Raw genomic sequence first — 20,793 nt, forward strand, 5'->3', positions numbered from 1 at the left:
CACTGGCCAATCAGAGCAACGCGGAAGGGCATGTTGGTTGCCGAAAGTATTCACGCGGATGGGATGGGCCATTCATCCATAGAACCAGCAGCACCACATCTGTAGATATCACTGGCGCATGCGCTTTATTATGCGCTTCCGCACTCAGAGTGTGTCGGATAGGCGGGTCCTCTTGTCACTCAGAGTGTGTCGGATAGGCGGGTCCTCTTGTCACTCAGAGTGTGTCGGATAGGCGGGTCCTCTTGTCACTCAGAGTGTGTCGGAGAGGCGGGTCCTCTTGTCTTGAGTCGGAGGAGAACATGTCCGTAAAGGAGTCATGAAAAGTTCCCTAGTGAAAGATAAGTCTAGAAATGTACGTTGACTATATCTTTCGCAAGAACATGATTAGTAATAATCGTAACTTATTCAGCCTGTTTAAGAAGAGTGTTTCGCTGTACGTGTTGGTTGTGTTGTTATTCACTTCTTCTTGGACAAACTTGCCTCTTTGTGAAGCTGCTGCTGAGATCAGTCCACAGCGATGTCACATCTGGGGTCCGGGGCTCGACCCAACTCTAGTGGTACCGGTTCGGTTCTTCTTCATCCAGGCAGTGGATTCAAAAGGAGAAAACTTGACCCTCTCTCCAGGTAAAATGTTTATTGTGTTGTATGCAATGGGGGACCCTGGTGTAAACAAGACTAAAGTCTTTCTCTGGTCTGCATCCCCTTAACAATTGTGTGTTGATTGATTGATTGATTGATTGATTGATTGAAAAGTTTATTAACAGATTGCAGAATGGGTACAGTACAGTACAGCTCAATACATACAATTGTTAAGGGGATGCAGACCAGAGAAAGACTTTTGTCTTGTTTACATCAGGGTCCCCCATTTTCAATTCATCATAACACAACATACAGATAGACAGTACTGCTACATCTATACATTTATGACATACCAGATTTGCAAATACAGTACTGTTTGTGATACAAAAAGTGTCCAGAAAAAGAGTGTATATACATTTGACGTAGAAACTGTACCTTGGAGGAGGTTGGGTAGGTGGGGTGGGGCTGTACATTGGAATACTGACACAAAGCCATACTTGGTCATTTACTGTACAACTGGGTTAGGACATTTGTAGGGGCCAATTTCGAATTGCAGTCTCCCGTAGGTGTTCTTTGAGTGTTTTTGAAAGTGGGTAGTGATTCACATTCCTTTACAGCTTTGGGTAGGGCGTTCCACATTGATGTGGCATAATTGCGAAACGTGTTTAGTCCCTTGTTTGAGCCGAATCTGGGTTTAACATGATTTGTGGAGCTCCCTCTGGTGTTGTGATCGTGGTATTCACTGACCTTTGGGAAGTATTTTGACATGTACATGGGTACCTTGGTCGTGTAGTGTATCTTGTAGACCAGGCCCATTGCAAGTTACTGTACTCTGTCGTCTACTCTAAGCCATCCTAGGTTGTCAAAGTGGGCAGTGGTGAGGTGGGTTCTAGGAGTCAGGTCAAGCAGTAGTCTGACTAGTTTGTTTTGAGATGTTTGTAATTTGTTTTTTAGTGCCTTTGAGGTGCTTTGGTACCATGAGGTGCAAGCATAGTCGTAGTACCCTTGAATGAGTGCTCCTGCCAGAGTCTTCAGGGTATTCTTGTTTACCAGAGAGGAGATCCGGTACAAGAATCGAGTTCGTTGGTTGACTTTTTTTATTACATTGGATGCCATTTTGTCACAGGAAAGATTAGCCTCTAGGATGGAACCCAGGTAGGTAATTTCATCTTTCCTTGTGACAATATTGTCACCCACTGTAACTGAGAAGCCGTCGGTCTTGCTGAGTTTGTTATTTGAACCGAAGAGAATGGACTCTGTTTTGCCCATGTGTAATGATAGTTTGTTGTCGGCGAGCCATATGCAGATTTTGCCTAGTTCCGAGCTGAGGGCTTTTTCAACCTGTAACTTGTTCTTGTCAGAGACCAGCAGGGCTGAGTCGTCCGCAAACAGGAACAAGTTGCAGTCACAAGCTGACGACATGTCATTTGCATAAATTAGGAATAGTAGCGGTCCTAGTATGCTTCCTTGTGGAACACCACAGCTCACTGTGAGGGGGGGGGGGGGGGATAGGGTACCGTTTACCTCCACCATCTGTTCTCTCCCCTCCAGGTAGGATTGTATCCAGCTCACTGATAGACTTATCAAAACCAATTGCTTTTAGCTTGTCAATCAGAATGGTGTGATTGACAGTGTCGAAGGCCTTTTGTAGGTCCAGCATGACCATGCCGCAGTATTTGCCCGCGTCCACCTCTTGCTTGATGTGGTCGTTCAAATAGAGAAGGCATGTGTCAGTGGAGTGGGATGTTCTGAAACCAGATTGGAATTCGTAGATTCGATTTCTTTCCGCGAGGTACTTTTCGACCTGTTCGTAGACTATTTTTTCCATGACTTTCGAGATGGATGTAAGGATAGAAACAGGGCGGTAGTTGCCTGGGTCTAATTTGCTGCCCTTTTTGTGCAGGGGTGTTACTCTCGCAATTCTGAAGTCCTTGGGGACGTGTCCCTGTTTTATGGAGAGGTTTATTATGTGTGTGATGACTGGGGTGATGGGGGCTGCTGAGTCTCTGAGGAATTAGGAGGGGATGTTGTCGTGGCCAGTGGCCTTGTTCGGTTGGAGGGCACTCAGTTTTTTGAGTACCTCCTCTGTAGTTACCATTTCCAGTTTGAAGTCGTCTTTGTGGACGCCTAGGTTCTTGTAGTATGCTACTATGTGTTCTACCCCATACTGCCCTGAGTGGGAGGGTAGTTTGTTTACCAGTGTTGTGGCTATGTTTGTGAATAAAGTGTTTAAGTAATTGGCTACATCCAGCTTGTCTGTGATGAGCGTGTTGTCCGTCTGTATGTTTATGTTTGAGAACCTGCTTTTACGTTTTTTACTGCAGCCTAGTTGATTATTGAGCTGTACTGTACTGTACTGTACCCATTCTGCAATCTGTTAATAAAGTTTTCAATCAATCAATCTTCCTAGCATGCTACTCACCATCTGCAGCCAGAGAGAGCAGAAGTTAAAAAGCACAGCCACACACACAATCAGTGATACAGTCAGTCAGTGGGAGAACAAAAGCAGGGTAAACTACGCTGCCCTACAGTCAATGATCACAGTAAAGCAAATAATAATCACCAATATATACAAAAGAACAGAACAGTAGTGTGTTTTATTTCTTCAGAAATACTACATTTTTACATTTAGTAAATATGGTAATAAACATACAGGTTCACTGTGTACCTTCACTGTTTGCCTCCACCTTATTGAATTAAAATGTCTTTCTTTATTTAGATTCATGTCTTGATTGATTATAATGGGACTTTTTTTTTTATAGACAAAAAGCACTTTTATTGAACAACTTGATCTAGGTAAGTGGCAAATATTGTCTAGATCACTTGAATTTTAGATAACATCTGATAAGTATTTAATAATTTTTTTTTTTACATGAATTGACTTTATTGTTTAAAATCCCAATAATGTTGTGGGTCCACCAGACCTGTGAACAATGGGTGAGTAACAAACGCAAAGGGTTAAAAAGAGTAACGTGAGTTTAGGTGGTTTAACCTCCACCACTATATCCCTGCCTTCACCTTTACATCCTCTGTTTTCTTCTAGGTATCGATGCTTTCAGTGTGAAGATAACCTCACTGGCGCAGAAGGAGCGTATGCGCATCCATGTCCCTCCGCCACTCGACCGAGGAGACGGCTCCTTCCTAGTAAGGTATTGGGAAGCTCACCTCATACAGATGATGGGTTAAAAAACTAAGATGACCTGCTGGAAGTCTTGTTGTGTGAAAAGCTGTCACAGAATATCACGGCCATCATGGGAGAAACCTCAACAACCCTTCTGTTTCTACATCCCTTCCTCCATCTTTGTACATTTTGGCCATTTCAGTGAGTGATGTTCTGAGCTAGATATGAAGGCTAATGTCCTAAAGCCAGATATGAAGGTTAATGTCCTAAAGCCAGATATGAAGGTTAATGTCCTAAAGCCAGATATGAAGGTTAATGTCCTAAAGCCAGATATGAAGGTTAATGTCCTAAAGCCAGATATGAAGGTTAATGTCCTAAAGGCAGATATGAAGGTTAATGTCCTAAAGCCAGATATGAAGGTTAATGTCCTAAAGCCAGATATGAAGGTTAATGTCCTAAAGCCAGATATGAAGGCTAATGTCCTAAAGCCAGATATGAAGGTTAATGTCCTAAAGCCAGATATGAAGGCTAATGTCCTAAAGCCAGATATGAAGGCTAATGTCCTAAAGCCAGATATGAAGGCTAATGTCCTAAAGCTAGATATGAAGGCTAATGTCCTAAAGCCAGATATGAAGGCTAATGTCCTAAAGCTAGATATGAAGGCTAATGTCCTAAAGCCAGATATGAAGGTTAATGTCCTAAAGCCAGATATGAAGGTTAATGTCCTAAAGCCAGATATGAAGGCTAATGTCCTAAAGCCAGATATGAAGGCTAATGTCCTAAAGCCAGATATGAAGGCTAATGTCCTAAAGCCAGATATGAAGGCTAATGTCCTAAAGCCAGATATGAAGGTTAATGTCCTAAAGCTAGATATGAAGGCTAATGTCCTAAAGCCAGATATGAAGGCTAATGTCCTAAAGCCAGATATGAAGGTTAATGTCCTAAAGCCAGATATGAAGGCTAATGTCCTAAAGCCAGATATGAAGGTTAATGTCCTAAAGCTAGATATGAAGGCTAATGTCCTAAAGCCAGATATGAAGGCTCTTCACTCAAGTCAAGTTTTACCGTAGTTGAGTTAACGGTGACATGAGGATGGCACTCTAGAACACGTTGCCTGTGGTTGGTGTAGGTATCAGTCTCAGTTGTGGCCTTTGCACAGAATTGTGAAGTTATTTATGTTTGTGTTGTTCTTTTTCTTACAATATGGCTGCTGCCTGTAAACCATTTGTAACCACTTTAAAAAGAAAGTGGTTAAGTGGAAAGTAATTTCTGTGCAATGGTAAAGTAGGTAAAACATGGAACACTGATCTATTTAAGATTCGGTAATAAAACGCCAATTTATAAAAATCATTGTTTTCACATGACCGTCGTCTTTTCCAAACAGCTCTGAAAAAATAATGGTGACCCCCCCCCCCCAGTAGCTGGTGCCCTGAAAGACCACGTTCCATCATCATGTCATTGTCTGGATCTCTTCATTGATTCTAGGTACAGACTGTACACCAGTGCAGTGAGCGGGCTGAGCGTCGAGGTGCTGCACGGAGACGCCGCTGTGGCCCAGTCGCCCTACACCCTGCCAGGTAAGGCTGTCCCCGAAGCCTGTTTTTGGGATTCGAACTTCGTCAGGGTTTTTCGAACGGAAAAGCCTAATCTTTATCTGCAACTGTGAAGAAAAACCCCATTGGTTTAAACAGAATGAATAGGGAAAAAAAATAAAAAATTTGAATGTTGATTTAGAATTCAAATGCCAACGTAACGAACGAAGGTTCAAACGTTTGGGCTCAGCCCTAGTGGCCCCCCACCTACACCCTGCCAGGTAGGTCCTCTGTGGCCCCCCATCTACCCTACCTTCAAAGCCAGTCGGGCAAAAGAGTCTGAATAGTTATTTTTTATAGTGTCAATTGACTCAAGCCCCTGAAGCAACACTTTTGATCGGAGGATCAGGGTGGGGCTTGAGATGAATTAGAGGAGGAATAAAAGTGATGGCCTATCAGAGACGGTTCACAGGTAATTAACCCCCCCCCTTCCCCCCTTCCCCCTGGCTAAACAATGACATCAAAGGCAACAATAACAACACAGGTAGTTACTTTTTTCCCTTCTTCCATTCTCAACCCCCAGGTCCAGTTTATCATGAGTACTGTGACTGCCCCGAGCCTGATGCCTCCAGCTGGCAGAGCGTCATGCGCTGTCCCGCCGACGAGCCTCAGGTCCAGCGGGACTTCGGCACCTTCCCCGCCATCGACCTGCAGCGTCTCCTGAATGAGGTGCCCGGGAGGTTCGCCAACAGAGGGGGTCTCATCCACTACACCATCCTCGACAACCAGGTGTACCGGCGCTCCCTCGGGAAATACACCGACTTCAAGATGTTCTCCGACGAGATGCTCCACTCTCTAGCCAGGAAGGTAATGTGTGTGTGTGTGTGTGTGTGTGTGTGTGTGTGTGTGTGTGTGTGTGTGTGTGTGTGTGTGTGTGTGTGTGTGTGTGTGTGTGTGTGTGTGTGTGTGTGTGTGTGTGTGTGTGTGTGTGTGTGTGTGTGTGTGTGTGTGTGTGTGTGTGTGTGTGTGTGTGTGTGTGTGTGTGTGTGTGTGTGTGTGTGTGTGTGTGTTGTTGTGTTGTGTGTTTTCAAAAGCGGTTTGAAGATGGATAATTAAGGATGACATACCTCCTCGTTAGTGAATTATTACATAATGAGAAATGGATAAATGATCATTAAAGGGATAGTTCAGATTTTTGACATAAGGTAGTTGGTAGGGATGCCCCGATCGATCGGCCACAGATCGTTATCGGCCGATAATCAGTATAAATATGCGATCGGTGATCGGTGATAATTAGGGATGCTCGATATTGGCTTTTTTACCGATACCGATATTGTCCAACTCTTAATTTCCGATACCGATATCAACCGGTATCAACCGATACTGATATATGCAGGGTTACCCCCCCCAAAAAATGGAATAATTTCAGGTAATTAACATTACATATCTCTTGTTGTGGAATTAACACAACATTATGCATACTTTTGACAATAAATAAAATCAGAATTTGTTCTTACTTGCTTGCCTGGGTAAATAAAGGTTATAGAAATGTAAAAAAAAAAGAAAAAAAAAATTTGAAAACCGATACCGATATTTTCCGATATCACATTTTAATGCCGATATCGGCCGATAATATCGGACATCCCTAGTGATAATGCTTTATTTTCGCCAATCGTCAAAACCGATCTCACTCGCTGAGTTCTGTCTCAGACACCGGGAGCTGCACACAGTGGTGCGGCGTCTGCTCCTCCCTCAAGCCCCTCCCGCACGCATGTAAACACGGGTCTAGTCTAGTGGGACGGGACCTCCCTGAGCTAACGTTAGCTACCGTTACAAAATGACCCATTCACTTCCAGTCCAATACATGATGAGGCATTGTCTAACCGAACGGTATCTAGCCGGCCAGCTACTGATATCTCCTGACATCAACAAACGCTCCAGAAAGTCTAGTAGAGACGTGTATGATACCTCAGCTAGCTCATGTTAGCTGACGCCAGCTCACTGTTCAAAACGAAATGTCCCACTGAACTAAATAGTTCACTGAGGCGCTGTATCAACGTTATATAGCCGGCCAGCAGTAGCCACAGATAGCTCCTGATATCAATGTTTTATAACACTCATTCGATGCGTATTCGAGCTGAGGGCATGTTGTTGAATGTGATCAATAGGGTCCAGCTGCAGCTCCGGAGAATCCTGGCCGTAGCTGCAGGCTACTCGAGTATAGGGTCCAGCTGCAGCTCCGGAGAATCCTGGCCGTAGCTGGAGGCTACTCGAGTACACACAGACAGTGGAGCTTGTTGCGTGGTGGCGATGTCTCGCAGATAATACAAGTACAAGTCTAATTATATAATAGATATATTTTATAAAAAAAAAATATATATATAAATAAAATTATATAAAATCATTTTTAATTTTTTTTAATCAAAAACTATCTGTATCGGATCGGTATCGGCCGATATGGCTCACGACGATCGGTGATCGGTATCGGTGGCAAAAAACGTGATCGGGGCATCCCTAGTAGTTGGCATAGCCATTAACACTGACCTACTTAGTCCTGTGGTCACATTTTATACACACATTTACGATGCTCGATCCTTCTCTCGGACCAATGTGATATCTTGGAACTAGCCAGCTAGATAGCCCCAGTCTGCAGTATATATTTACACTGGCTTCTTCAAGAAACAAAGTAGACCCAAGATATTGCATCTGCCTGAGAGAAGAATCAAGCAGCAGTCATACAAAAGGACTGTTGCATTCTGTTGCGGATGGTTTTAAAATGTAGTGGTGTGGATTAAAAAACGTTTGTCATCGGACCCCATATGCTGCCTGCCTGAAGCTGCGCGGTTCACTAGGAACACAACAAGAAAACCAGAACTCACACCACAGGTCTGATACCTGCCAGTAGGGGTGTAACGGTACACAAAAACCACGGTACGGTACGTACCTCGGTTTTGAAGTCAAGGATCGGTACGGGTTTTCGGTACAGCTTTCCATGTTCCACTCAGGGGTGATGTAGTGTGCAGTAACTAATTGTACTTGTAGGGCTGTCAACGAATATTCTATATTGAAATTAATAATCGACTTGTAATTTCTTTTTTAAATAATAATTATTATATTAGATTGTGAAAAAAACAGCCCCCGGCCGGTAGGCGGTCGTTAGTGGTTAACATACCGTTGTATTCGTTCGGTACACTACACAGCCGTTCGGTACGGTACGGTACACACTGAAGCGGTTCGGTTCGGTACGGATATGTGTACCTTTACACCCCTACCTGCCAGTCTTCTGAATCTATACCACTTCATGTTCACAAAAAAAAAACTGAACTATCCCTTTAACTTTATGTCACAGAGTTAAAGGAACACGCCAACATTTTGGGAAATTAGCTTACCGTCTTCTCCAGAGAGAGACAAGAAGATAGATACCAGTTTCCTCTCTGTGCGTTCAGTAGAAAGCGATCTTAATTACCTGAACTTATTCAGTTTTTTGGGGGGGGGGGGAACCCTGCATAATATCGGTATCGGAAATTAAGAGTTGGACAATATCGGTATATCGGTATCGGTAAAAAAGCCAATATCGAGCATCCGTAAATGTAATGTAACCTAACAAACCGATGGGAAACCTTTCATGTGTAGTCGACTAGTCGTGCACTTTCTACAAACTACAAACGGAGCTACACAGGAAACGTGTAACATGACCCCTTTGTGCTCCAGTGTCACATGGTCCTTGATCTTCTGCTGTGATGTTAAAGGTGAGGCTTCCCGACGTGGAGTTCTACCTGAACGTGGGAGACTGGCCGATGGAGAGCAGGAAGGCGGAGACGCTGCCCGGACCGCTGCCCATCCTCTCCTGGTGCGGCTCCGAAGACACCAGGGACATCGTCCTGCCCACCTACGACATCACCCACTCCACGCTGGAGACCATGAGGGGCGTCTCCAACGACCTGCTGTCCATCCAAGGCAACACGGGTACAACAGCGGGTTGAGTTGAGAGATGGGGGACGGGACAGAATATCGAACCACGAGGTCGTGTTCTGGGGGAACAACGCCGGATGTTTAGTGTTGTGTCTAGTAAGAAAGAGTGTAAGCTGTGTTCAAGTCTGACTTAAAGTTGGATATAGGTCAAAGCCTTAGTCTTATCTTTATGTCACTATATCAGAGTTGGGATTAATTCACGTTCAATTCAATCAGCTCAGGCAGTGGACTTTCTTCAACATTCAAAAACTTTAGGCGGCTGGGTGGCGCAGCGGACATTGCGCTCGTCACCAACGCAAGAGACACCGGGTTCTAATCCGGCTGTCGGCGTTGCCTCCGGCTTGGTCCGGCCGTCATACTAACTCAATTGGCAGAGTTAGCGGGTGGAAGTCGATGGGTGGTAATCTGGACGTTGTGGACAGCGACTCCTACAGGTTGGTTGGGGCGCCTGCACAGCAGAGACGGGAAGTAGCGGGGGTAGTGCGAGCCTCCCACACGTTACACCTCGCCAAATGAGAGTCCGCGCTGGCAGGCGAAAAGATGTGACAGGCTGCCTCCACATGTATCGGAGGGGACACGTGATGCAAGGCTTCTATCCTCCCTACAACCGGCCAGTGGGGGGCATATGTGAGCAACGATCAGAACAGGGGAGGGAGAATTGGCACGAGAGGTAAATTGGGAGGGGGAGAAAAATCACAGAAAAAGGAGGAGAAAAAAAGTTAATAAAAAAAAACATTCAAAAACTTTGCCATGAAAAATGTTGTCCTACCACTGGTTCTCAGACTTTTTTGTGTCAAGGACCCCCAAATCACTACATAATCACTACCCATATCACTCTGTTGATGATGGCATGTACAATAATGCTTTATATACCATATATATACATTTATTCTTACCGTGTATACATATTAGGGGTGTAAAGGTACACGTATCCGTACCGAACCGAACAAGGTTCAGTGTGTACCGTACCGAACGGCTGTGTAGTGTACAGAACGAATACAACGGTATGTTAACCACTAACGACCGCCCACCGGGGGCAGTTTTTTTCACAATCTAATATAATTACTAGAATTCTTTAAAAAAATTTACAAGTCGATTATTAATTTCAATATAGAATATTCGTTGACAGCTTTGACATCTATCTATCCATATCCCTTACCTACTGTACTCTTACTAGTTACGCTGCTGACCAGTATGACTGATACCATACTGTCTTTATACCTGTATCACTGTACATATTAATATTACAACTCTGTACATACATCTGATTAGTGCTACACTCAGTAGTACTAATTTATATTTTTTATACCCAGTTTAATAAACCTGTACATTGTATATTACTATTGCACTTTACTGTTACATTTACACTCTGGTTGGATGCCAAACTTCTTTTCGTTGTGCTGTATGATGACAATACATTTGAATATAATAGGTTTGTAGCCCCCATTTGATAAGGTTTTAACTCATGGAGCCCCATTTTAGAGGATTGTGTCCAGAATCCCATAACTTGTCTCTACTGTAGTTGAGGAGATCACAGTGGAGAAAGTCAAACCTGTGATCAGAAGAATCACTATATATTCTCTAGGTAGGAATCGCCAGAGACCTCACGATACGATAGTATCGCGATACTAAATATATCGCGATACGCTGAGTATTGCGATTTATTTTTTTATTAAAAAAGAAATGATCAAATTTAATTTATTACCTTTTTTCAACTGCAAAGTAAAACTGTCAACATGTTTTATCTAATAAAATAAAGTTCAGTCTGTTCATCTCACTTCTGTATTTTCTCAAGCAGACAGATGTAAACACTGTAATCTGTGTTGCATGTACCTGACAAACTGAACGGTTTGTATTAGTCATATTCCAACTTAACTGAATGCACATGTGTGTGTGTGGACTACTGTACTATTACAGGTATTGAAATGAACAATGCAACTTCCTTATAAAAAAAAAAAAATATTATGAATAATTAAATATCGATACTTGGCGTCCCTGTATCGATACAGTATAGCCACGTATCGATTTCCCCCCCACCCCTAATATTCTCTCATCTCTAGGAAATTAAATAGTGAAATTAAACTACTCTCCATTTTCCTGGAGACCCTCTGGGATCCCCTCAAGGGCCCCTGCTGTTTCAAACACATGTTGTAATGATGGTCTCTCTTCTAGGGCCTCCGTGGGCTACATGTTGTAATGCTGGTCTCTCTTCTAGGGCCTCCGTGGGCTAAATGTTGTAATGCTTGTCTCTCTTCTAGGGCCTCCGTGGGCTAAATGTTGTAATGCTTGTCTCTCTTCTAGGACCTCCGTGGGCTACATGTTGTAATGATGGTCTCTCTTCTAGGGCCTCCGTGGGCTAAATGTTGTAATGCTTGTCTCTCTTCTAGGGCCTCCGTGGGCTAAATGTTGTAATGATGGTCTCTCTTCTAGGGCCTCCGTGGGCTAAATGTTGTAATGCTTGTCTCTCTTCTAGGGCCTCCGTGGGCTACATGTTGTAATGATGGTCTCTCTTCTAGGACCTCCGTGGGCTAAATGTTGTAATGATGGTCTCTCTTCTAGGACCTCCGTGGGCTAAATGTTGTAATGCTTGTCTCTCTTCTAGGGCCTCCGTGGGCTAAATGTTGTAATGCTGGTCTCTCTTCTAGGGCCTCCGTGGGCTAAATGTTGTAATGCTGGTCTCTCTTCTAGGGCCTCCGTGGGCTAAATGTTGTAATGCTGGTCTCTCTTCTAGGACCTCCGTGGGCTAAATGTTGTAATGCTGGTCTCTCTTCTAGGGCCTCCGTGGGCTAAATGTTGTAATGATGGTCTCTCTTCTAGGACCTCCGTGGGCTACATGTTGTAATGATGGTCTCTCTTCTAGGGCCTCCGTGGGCTAAATGTTGTAATGATGGTCTCTCTTCTAGGGCCTCCGTGGGCTAAATGTTGTAATGCTGGTCTCTCTTCTAGGACCTCCGTGGGCTAAATGTTGTAATGATGGTCTCTCTTCTAGGACCTCCGTGGGCTACATGTTGTAATGCTGGTCTCTCTTCTAGGACCTCCGTGGGCTACATGTTGTAATGATGGTCTCTCTTCTAGGGCCTCCGTGGGCTAAATGTTGTAATGATGGTCTCTCTTCTAGGACCTCCGTGGGCTACATGTTGTAATGCTTGTCTCTCTTCTAGGGCCTCCGTGGGCTAAATGTTGTAATGATGGTCTCTCTTCTAGGACCTCCGTGGGCTAAATGTTGTAATGCTGGTCTCTCTTCTAGGGCCTCCGTGGGCTAAATGTTGTAATGATGGTCTCTCTTCTAGGACCTCCGTGGGCTAAATGTTGTAATGATGGTCTCTCTTCTAGGTCCTCCGTGGGCTAAATGTTGTAATGATGGTCTCTCTTCTAGGACCTCCGTGGGCTAAATGTTGTAATGATGGTCTCTCTTCTAGGGCCTCCGTGGGCTAAATGTTGTAATGATGGTCTCTCTTCTAGGACCTCCGTGGGCTAAATGTTGTAATGATGGTCTCTCTTCTAGGACCTCCGTGGGCTAAATGTTGTAATGATGGTCTCTCTTCTAGGACCTCCGTGGGCTAAATGTTGTAATGATGGTCTCTCTTCTAGGGCCTCCGTGGGCTAAATGTTGTAATGATGGTCTCTCTTCTAGGACCTCCGTGGGCTAAATGTTGTAATGATGGTCTCTCTTCTAGGGCCTCCGTGGGCTAAATGTTGTAATGCTTGTCTCTCTTCTAGGGCCTCCGTGGGCTACATGTTGTAATGCTTGTCTCTCTTCTAGGGCCTCCGTGGGCTAAATGTTGTAATGCTGGTCTCTCTTCTAGGGCCTCCGTGGGCTAAATGTTGTAATGATGGTCTCTCTTCTAGGACCTCCGTGGGCTAAATGTTGTAATGATGGTCTCTCTTCTAGGGCCTCCGTGGGCTAAATGTTGTAATGCTGGTCTCTCTTCTAGGGCCTCCGTGGGCTAAATGTTGTAATGATGTTCTCTCTTCTAGGACCTCCGTGGGCTAAATGTTGTAATGCTGGTCTCTCTTCTAGGGCCTCCGTGGGCTAAATGTTGTAATGATGGTCTCTCTTCTAGGACCTCCGTGGGCTAAATGTTGTAATGATGGTCTCTCTTCTAGGGCCTCCGTGGGCTAAATGTTGTAATGCTGGTCTCTCTTCTAGGACCTCCGTGGGCTAAATGTTGTAATGATGGTCTCTCTTCTAGGACCTCCGTGGGCTAAATGTTGTAATGCTTGTCTCTCTTCTAGGGCCTCCGTGGGCTAAATGTTGTAATGCTTGTCTCTCTTCTAGGGCCTCCGTGGGCTAAATGTTGTAATGCTGGTCTCTTTTCTAGGACCTCCGTGGGCTACATGTTGTAATGATGGTCTCTCTTCTAGGACCTCCGTGGGCTAAATGTTGTAATGATGGTCTCTCTTCTAGGACCTCCGTGGGCTACATGTTGTAATGCTGGTCTCTCTTCTAGGGCCTCCGTGGGCTAAATGTTGTAATGATGGTCTCTCTTCTAGGACCTCCGTGGGCTACATGTTGTAATGCTGGTCTCTCTTCTAGGGCCTCCGTGGGCTAAATGTTGTAATGCTGGTCTCTCTTCTAGGGCCTCCGTGGGCTAAATGTTGTAATGATGGTCTCTCTTCTAGGGCCTCCGTGGGCTAAATGTTGTAATGCTGGTCTCTCTTCTAGGGCCTCCGTGGGCTAAATGTTGTAATGATGGTCTCTCTTCTAGGACCTCCGTGGGCTACATGTTGTAATGCTGGTCTCTCTTCTAGGGCCTCCGTGGGCTAAATGTTGTAATGCTGGTCTCTCTTCTAGGGCCTCCGTGGGCTAAATGTTGTAATGATGGTCTCTCTTCTAGGGCCTCCGTGGGCTACATGTTGTAATGCTTGTCTCTCTTCTAGGGCCTCCGTGGGCTAAATGTTGTAATGATGGTCTCTCTTCTAGGACCTCCGTGGGCTAAATGTTGTAATGCTGGTCTCTCTTCTAGGGCCTCCGTGGGCTAAATGTTGTAATGATGGTCTCTCTTCTAGGACCTCCGTGGGCTACATGTTGTAATGCTGGTCTCTCTTCTAGGACCTCCGTGGGCTAAATGTTGTAATGATGGTCTCTCTTCTAGGGCCTCCGTGGGCTAAATGTTGTAATGATGGTCTCTCTTCTAGGACCTCCGTGGGCTAAATGTTGTAATGCTGGTCTCTCTTCTAGGGCCTCCGTGGGCTAAATGTTGTAATGCTGGTCTCTCTTCTAGGGCCTCCGTGGGCTAAATGTTGTAATGATGGTCTCTCTTCTAGGGCCTCCGTGGGCTAAATGTTGTAATGATGGTCTCTCTTCTAGGGCCTCCGTGGGCTAAATGTTGTAATGCTTGTCTCTCTTCTAGGGCCTCCGTGGGCTAAATGTTGTAATGCTTGTCTCTCTTCTAGGACCTCCGTGGGCTAAATGTTGTAATGATGGTCTCTCTTCTAGGACCTCCGTGGGCTAAATGTTGTAATGCTTGTCTCTCTTCTAGGACCTCCGTGGGCTACATGTTGTAATGATGGTCTCTCTTCTAGGGCCTCCGTGGGCTAAATGTTGTAATGATGGTCTCTCTTCTAGGACCTCCGTGGGCTAAATGTTGTAATGATGGTCTCTCTTCTAGGGCCTCCGTGGGCTAAATGTTGTAATGATGGTCTCTCTTCTAGGACCTCCGTGGGCTACATGTTGTAATGCTGGTCTCTCTTCTAGGGCCTCCGTGGGCTAAATGTTGTAATGCTGGTCTCTCTTCTAGGGCCTCCGTGGGCTAAATGTTGTAATGATGGTCTCTCTTCTAGGGCCTCCGTGGGCTAAATGTTGTAATGATGGTCTCTCTTCTAGGACCTCCGTGGGCTAAATGTTGTAATGATGGTCTCTCTTCTAGGACCTCCGTGGGCTAAATGTTGTAATGCTTGTCTCTCTTCTAGGACCTCCGTGGGCTACATGTTGTAATGATGGTCTCTCTTCTAGGGCCTCCGTGGGCTAAATGTTGTAATGATGGTCTCTCTTCTAGGGCCTCCGTGGGCTAAATGTTGTAATGATGGTCTCTCTTCTAGGGCCTCCGTGGGCTAAATGTTGTAATGATGGTCTCTCTTCTAGGACCTCCGTGGGCTACATGTTGTAATGCTGGTCTCTCTTCTAGGGCCTCCGTGGGCTAAATGTTGTAATGATGGTCTCTCTTCTAGGACCTCCGTGGGCTAAATGTTGTAATGATGGTCTCTCTTCTAGGACCTCCGTGGGCTAAATGTTGTAATGCTGGTCTCTCTTCTAGGGCCTCCGTGGGCTAAATGTTGTAATGATGGTCTCTCTTCTAGGGCCTCCGTGGGCTAAATGTTGTAATGATGGTCTCTCTTCTAGGGCCTCCGTGGGCTAATAAAACAGAACAGGCCTTCTTCCGTGGGCGGGACAGTCGGGAAGAACGTCTCCACTTGGTTTCACTGTCCAAGGAAAACCCCGAGCTGTTGGACGCCGGGATCACCGGATGGTTCTTCTTCAGAGACCGGGAGAAAGATATAGGCAAGACTTCCCTCGTTGGGTTCTTTGATTTCTTTAAGGTAAGAGACATTTGGGTTAAAAATGTATCATAATGTGTATCATAATGCGCCTCACGTAGGAGGCACAACGCAACACTTTAAAGCTTCAATCAGGAATCTATTTGACCTAAATCTTAAAGGGGCACACACCAATTAATTTTGCACATCATTTCACATGGCTTTAAACTGTTTTGCACACATTCATTTAGTTGGAAAGTTATTGAGAGTTAATGAGTTTGAATATGGCCACCAGTGATGTCATCAGAGGACACTGAATCCTTGTGTCCTGTTAATTACAGCTAAATTAATTGATGTACGGTAGATGAAAATATAGCAATCCCTATTGTAATCCTTATCTCTATTTTTTCATCTACATCATCATCATATAATTAACACACTAGGATTCAGTGTCCTCTGATGACATCACTGTTGGCCATTATTCAAACTCATTATCTCTCAATAACTGTCAAACTAAATTAGGGCTGCAACTAATGACTATTTTGGTAGTCGACTAATCTGTCGATTATTTTTTCGATTAGTCGACTAATCGGAAAAACAATTATATAAAAATAAAAAAAAGAAAGAAAATATAATTTTTATTTTTTATTTAATTTTTTGCACTACCTATCTTTGTGAAAGTGGCTTCTCCAGCTGAAGACAGAGCAGAGGAACAGATTGGACATTGAGCATGACCTCAGAGTTGCTTTGAGACTCTTGTCAGGACCAAACAACATCCCCAGTTATCCCATTAGTTCCCCCAAACTTACTGTCGGTCTGTTATGTTAAGCTAAGAAGTCTTCAGCTGGCTGGACCAGAGCTGAGAAGCCACTTTCACAAAGATAGGTAGTGCAAAAAAAAAGAAAAAAAAAATAATTATAATAATTTATTTTAATGACTAATCGACGCAACAATTCCTCGTCGACGATTTTTTATAATCGACATCGTCGATTATGTCGACTAATCGTTGCAGCCCTAAACTAAATTAATGAAAGAATGTGTGCAAAACTGTTTAGATAGCCTTGGGATGTGTGAGATGATGTGCAAAATAAAACTGCATTGTTTTTGGTGGAGTGCCCCTTTAACTTTGTGTGTACATTGACAAATGTTAAAGATTTTGATTATTAAATAGAAAATGAGCCTTTTAGAATCTTCTTAGCTGATCATAACTCAAAGTACAGGTCTGTTTCACTTAGAAATCATATAAAACCATGATTTCTAACTATGATTTAAAAGTTCAGCGGTCACACGCTGTCAGTCAAAGGCTCAGAACCAAGTCAGTAGTGGGAGTGACGCGTGGCGTTCCACTGCAGTGCGATCACACAGATTGTACTTTTTTTTGCACTAAAAACGATATTAATATTCTCCTGCTCCGCAGTACAAGTACCAGGTGAACGTGGACGGAACGGTGGCGGCCTACCGGTTTCCTTACCTGATGCTGGGCAACAGTCTGGTCCTGAAGCAGAACTCTCCGTACTACGAGCACTTCTACAGCCACCTGAAGCCCGGCACCCACTACGTGCCCGTGGAGAGGACCCTGTCGGACCTCGTCGACAAGATCCAGTGGGCCAAGGAGCACGACGCCGAGGCGCAGGCGATGTCCAAGGTGGGCCAGGCCACCGCCCGGGAGCTACTGCAGCCCAACAGGCTCTACTGTTACTACTACAGAGTGCTGCAGACCTACTCGGAGCGGCAGGTGGGCCAGCCGACGCGCCACCCGGACATGGAGGCGGTGCCTCAGCCCACTGACCCGTCGGCACACTGTCAGTGTGAGCGTCACGCTGGGGGGGAGGAACGCGCCACCGACGCGAGGGATGAACTTTGATGGACACAGCACTGTTTTTAGGGGTTAACCCTGTGTAGTATTTTTTCATTGATATAATCACGATACATTTGATACATTCCAAAAACCCAGCAAGTGACCATCACTCCCCTTACGATCAATAATATCCCTAATGATCCGGTTGCTACCTTTTATGAAGTTCCAGCCAGGTACGATTTTCTGGTAGAGTAGTAAGTGAAACATTGAAGTCTGCAGATGGGGACTGGCTCGCAGCAGGGACACTGTGGTGCAGGTGGTCGTTTCATATTCATTATACTATTGATATATTTTGTGAACTTTCTACATGTAGATTACGAGGAAAGGAGCTGTTGTTTCTGACGGACATTGTTGCTCAACTCAACTGCCACAGACTCATGCTTTTTTTTTTTTTTTTTCAGAGTTAAAGGTGCTATAGATAACATTCAGTCACTAGATGTCGCACTAGAGCACCAGCATGTCATTTATCCAATCAGGTGCGTTCCACGTGGGGAAATGGGACGTAGGGAGTTCACAAGCCTGCAACATGTAAACATTGTGGACCCACAAACTTAAAAAAAAATTATAAATTCATTAATCAATACTTTTTTGAGGGGGAAAGCAATACTTGTATTCCGTACCTTTCGAAAAACTCTATGGATGTATTATAAGAAGAAGAAGAAAAAAAAGGATTACTCTACATCTTTTATCTATAGCACCTTTTAACAAAACAAAATACCTTTACGAAGAGGTGACCGTTAATTTACACTTTTTGTTTTCATTTACAATATTTATTCACTTTTCAAGGTACAATGTATTTTTATGCACTCGCTCATTAATTAACCTCTACAGTATGCCACGCTTTTACTGTCTACTTCAACCCGTCAATGTTTTATAATTTTTTTTATGAATTTTGTGTTCTGATTCTGACTTTGTCGTGACTCTTGCCACAGGTAAAGGCGGTGCGACAGTAACTGACCCACGTTAAGTATTTAAAGGTAGAATCTGTAATGTCGTCAAACAGCGGCCTCTAGGCAAAAGATGACCACATGGTACTGCACTTTGTTTACAGTTTTCTGTGTCAGTTGGATTGCAGTGGGGGGATGGGGGTTGCTGGCCACACATCAGGCTCTACCAAGAGAGGTCTGGAGAAATTCACAGTATACAAAGTGCAATACCAAGCGTTTTTGCCTAGAGGCCGCTGTTTGACGGCATCACAGATTCTGCCTTTAATGCAGTGGTTCTCAAACTTTCCCGTGTCAAGGAGGACCTCCAAATAGGCACGTATAGTAACAGACCCCCGTTTGATAAACTTTGTTCCAGGGACCACCATCTGAGAAAATATTTGTAGTTTGATATGAATTATTCCAGAATTCCATAACTGTCATTCTTATACATTCTCTCACTGGACTAACTTATTGTGAAAAAACTATTTTAGTCAAATTAAACTATTCCCCATTTTTTTCTGGGGACCGCCTGGAACCGTCTCAACTAAGGACTCCTGGTGGTCCCCGGACCCCACTTTGAGAACCACTGCTTTAATGTGCCTCTATCAGTATTAATGTTATTCTAATGTTATTAAGGTTAACAATTGGCGAAATGCCCCTTTAAACTTTTCACACCAACCATCCTTGTTGCCATGGTGATTCTTAAAATGTTTTCATTTTTGCACAACGAACATACAAACAAAAACATCAGTAATGAAAAAGAAAACGACATAAATAAAAATGACAAAAAAACTAAAAGGTGCATTCACCATTCTCTTCCATTCAAACTACACAAAGTCACAGTCTGGCCTCGTGGGCCTTGCCAGCCATGGTGGTTCTTAATAGCTGCTGTACCCCAGAATCTAATCCTCCACATTCTTAATCCCCTACACCTACAGGCACTCAAAGAAGATTCACACATTCATCCAGAAATATAGACTTTAGTCTTTTTTTTGTAAGTTTTATGCAGCATCCCAAGCTACAAGTACGAGTTTTACATATTCCAAATACTAAGAAAATAATCCGCCTTAGGTTCAACTGCAATTTGGAATAAATAACTGTGTATTTGAGCAAAGGTATTATGACATCACCCATCCCCTCTTTGAATTAGCAAGAGTTTGTGAGAAATTATGTAACCTGTGCAGGACGTTAAGCTGCCACCCTTGTGAACAATAATTCATTGATTCAACTTAAAATCGCAAGCAATCCCACTGCAATGGGTGGTATAGTGTGGTTTCATATAGAATAACCAGGACGTTTGAATTGCGTGAATTAAAGTTGAGTCAGTAATGTGAACGATAATGGTGATTAATATATTATTGGTCGTGTCACATACAATAAATGGACTTTTCACAGCTGTGTCCATTAATGCTGATAGCCAGCAGCATCAGCACAGTCCATAGTTCAGGTTTAGGCCTCAAAGGAACACGTCAACAAGAAGATGGATAAATGGTGCATTTAGATATCGCTTTTATCCAAAACGTTTTACAATTTGTTCCTCACATTTTACACATTCACTCACACATTCACACACCGACCACAGAGGCAACCATGCAAGGTGCCAACCTGCTCATCGGGAGAAGTTAGGGGGTAAATGTCTTGCTCAAGGATACTTCCGACAAGCTGCCCGGGAAGATCGGGAATCGAACCGGGAACCTCTGGATTACCAGACGACTGCTCTACCTCCCGAGCCACTGTCGCCCCCCAATTTCTTCTGCATTCAGTAGAAAGCTATCCGGCTGTAAACTAGCCTAGCTTAGCACAAATGAATGGCATCAGATACGTAACACTAGCCCATCTTACAAACCTGGGAGAAGTGGTTACTTTCTATCTTCAGTGTTCCAAGGACCCATTTTGTTCTGAGGACAGTTGAAAATAGACACTTTTTGCCACTTCTCTGAGGTTCACATGTTACATCGTGCGCCAAGAAGCGCCATAAGGCACTTGATCTTGAATTTGAAAAACAAAGTATATTGCTTCTTCTGTGTATTTATTTGTGTTCTTGTACTTATTCATTAATAATAATTATAATAATTCATTACATTTATACAGCGCTTTTCTAGACACTCAAAGCGCTCCCCACAATGTAGGGTGGAAATTGCCTCCTTCACCACCACTGGTAGCAGCACCCAACCTTGGGCTACGCAGGCTCAATGGCTGCCATACACTGGCACCCGGCACACATCACACTACACAATGGATGAACGGCTCAGGAGACAGGGATTGATATCAGCCAATTAAGGGGAAGGGATGATTAGGTGGCCTTGATGTCAGAGACCTGATTGGGAA

The 20,793-nt window shown here is 44.1% G+C and overlaps 1 protein-coding gene across 1 annotated transcript; it reads left to right on the plus strand.

The window, feature by feature from the left end:
* Window positions 1–298: 298 nt before the first annotated feature.
* On the plus strand, window positions 299–19,144 carry poglut3 (protein O-glucosyltransferase 3). The gene is made up of 7 exons (XM_084317625.1): window positions 299–624; window positions 3,623–3,728; window positions 5,186–5,277; window positions 5,816–6,099; window positions 8,982–9,198; window positions 15,548–15,744; window positions 17,099–19,144. Exons 1-7 carry the CDS (start codon window positions 351–353, stop codon window positions 17,543–17,545), a joined length of 1,617 nt encoding a protein of 538 aa, XP_084173751.1. The 5' UTR covers window positions 299–350; the 3' UTR covers window positions 17,546–19,144.
* Window positions 19,145–20,793: the final 1,649 nt, after the last annotated feature.

The sequence above is a fragment of the Notolepis coatsorum genome (assembly GCF_963971535.1).
Source record: "Notolepis coatsorum genome assembly, chromosome: 6".
Classification (NCBI taxonomy): domain Eukaryota; kingdom Metazoa; phylum Chordata; class Actinopteri; order Aulopiformes; family Paralepididae; genus Notolepis; species Notolepis coatsorum.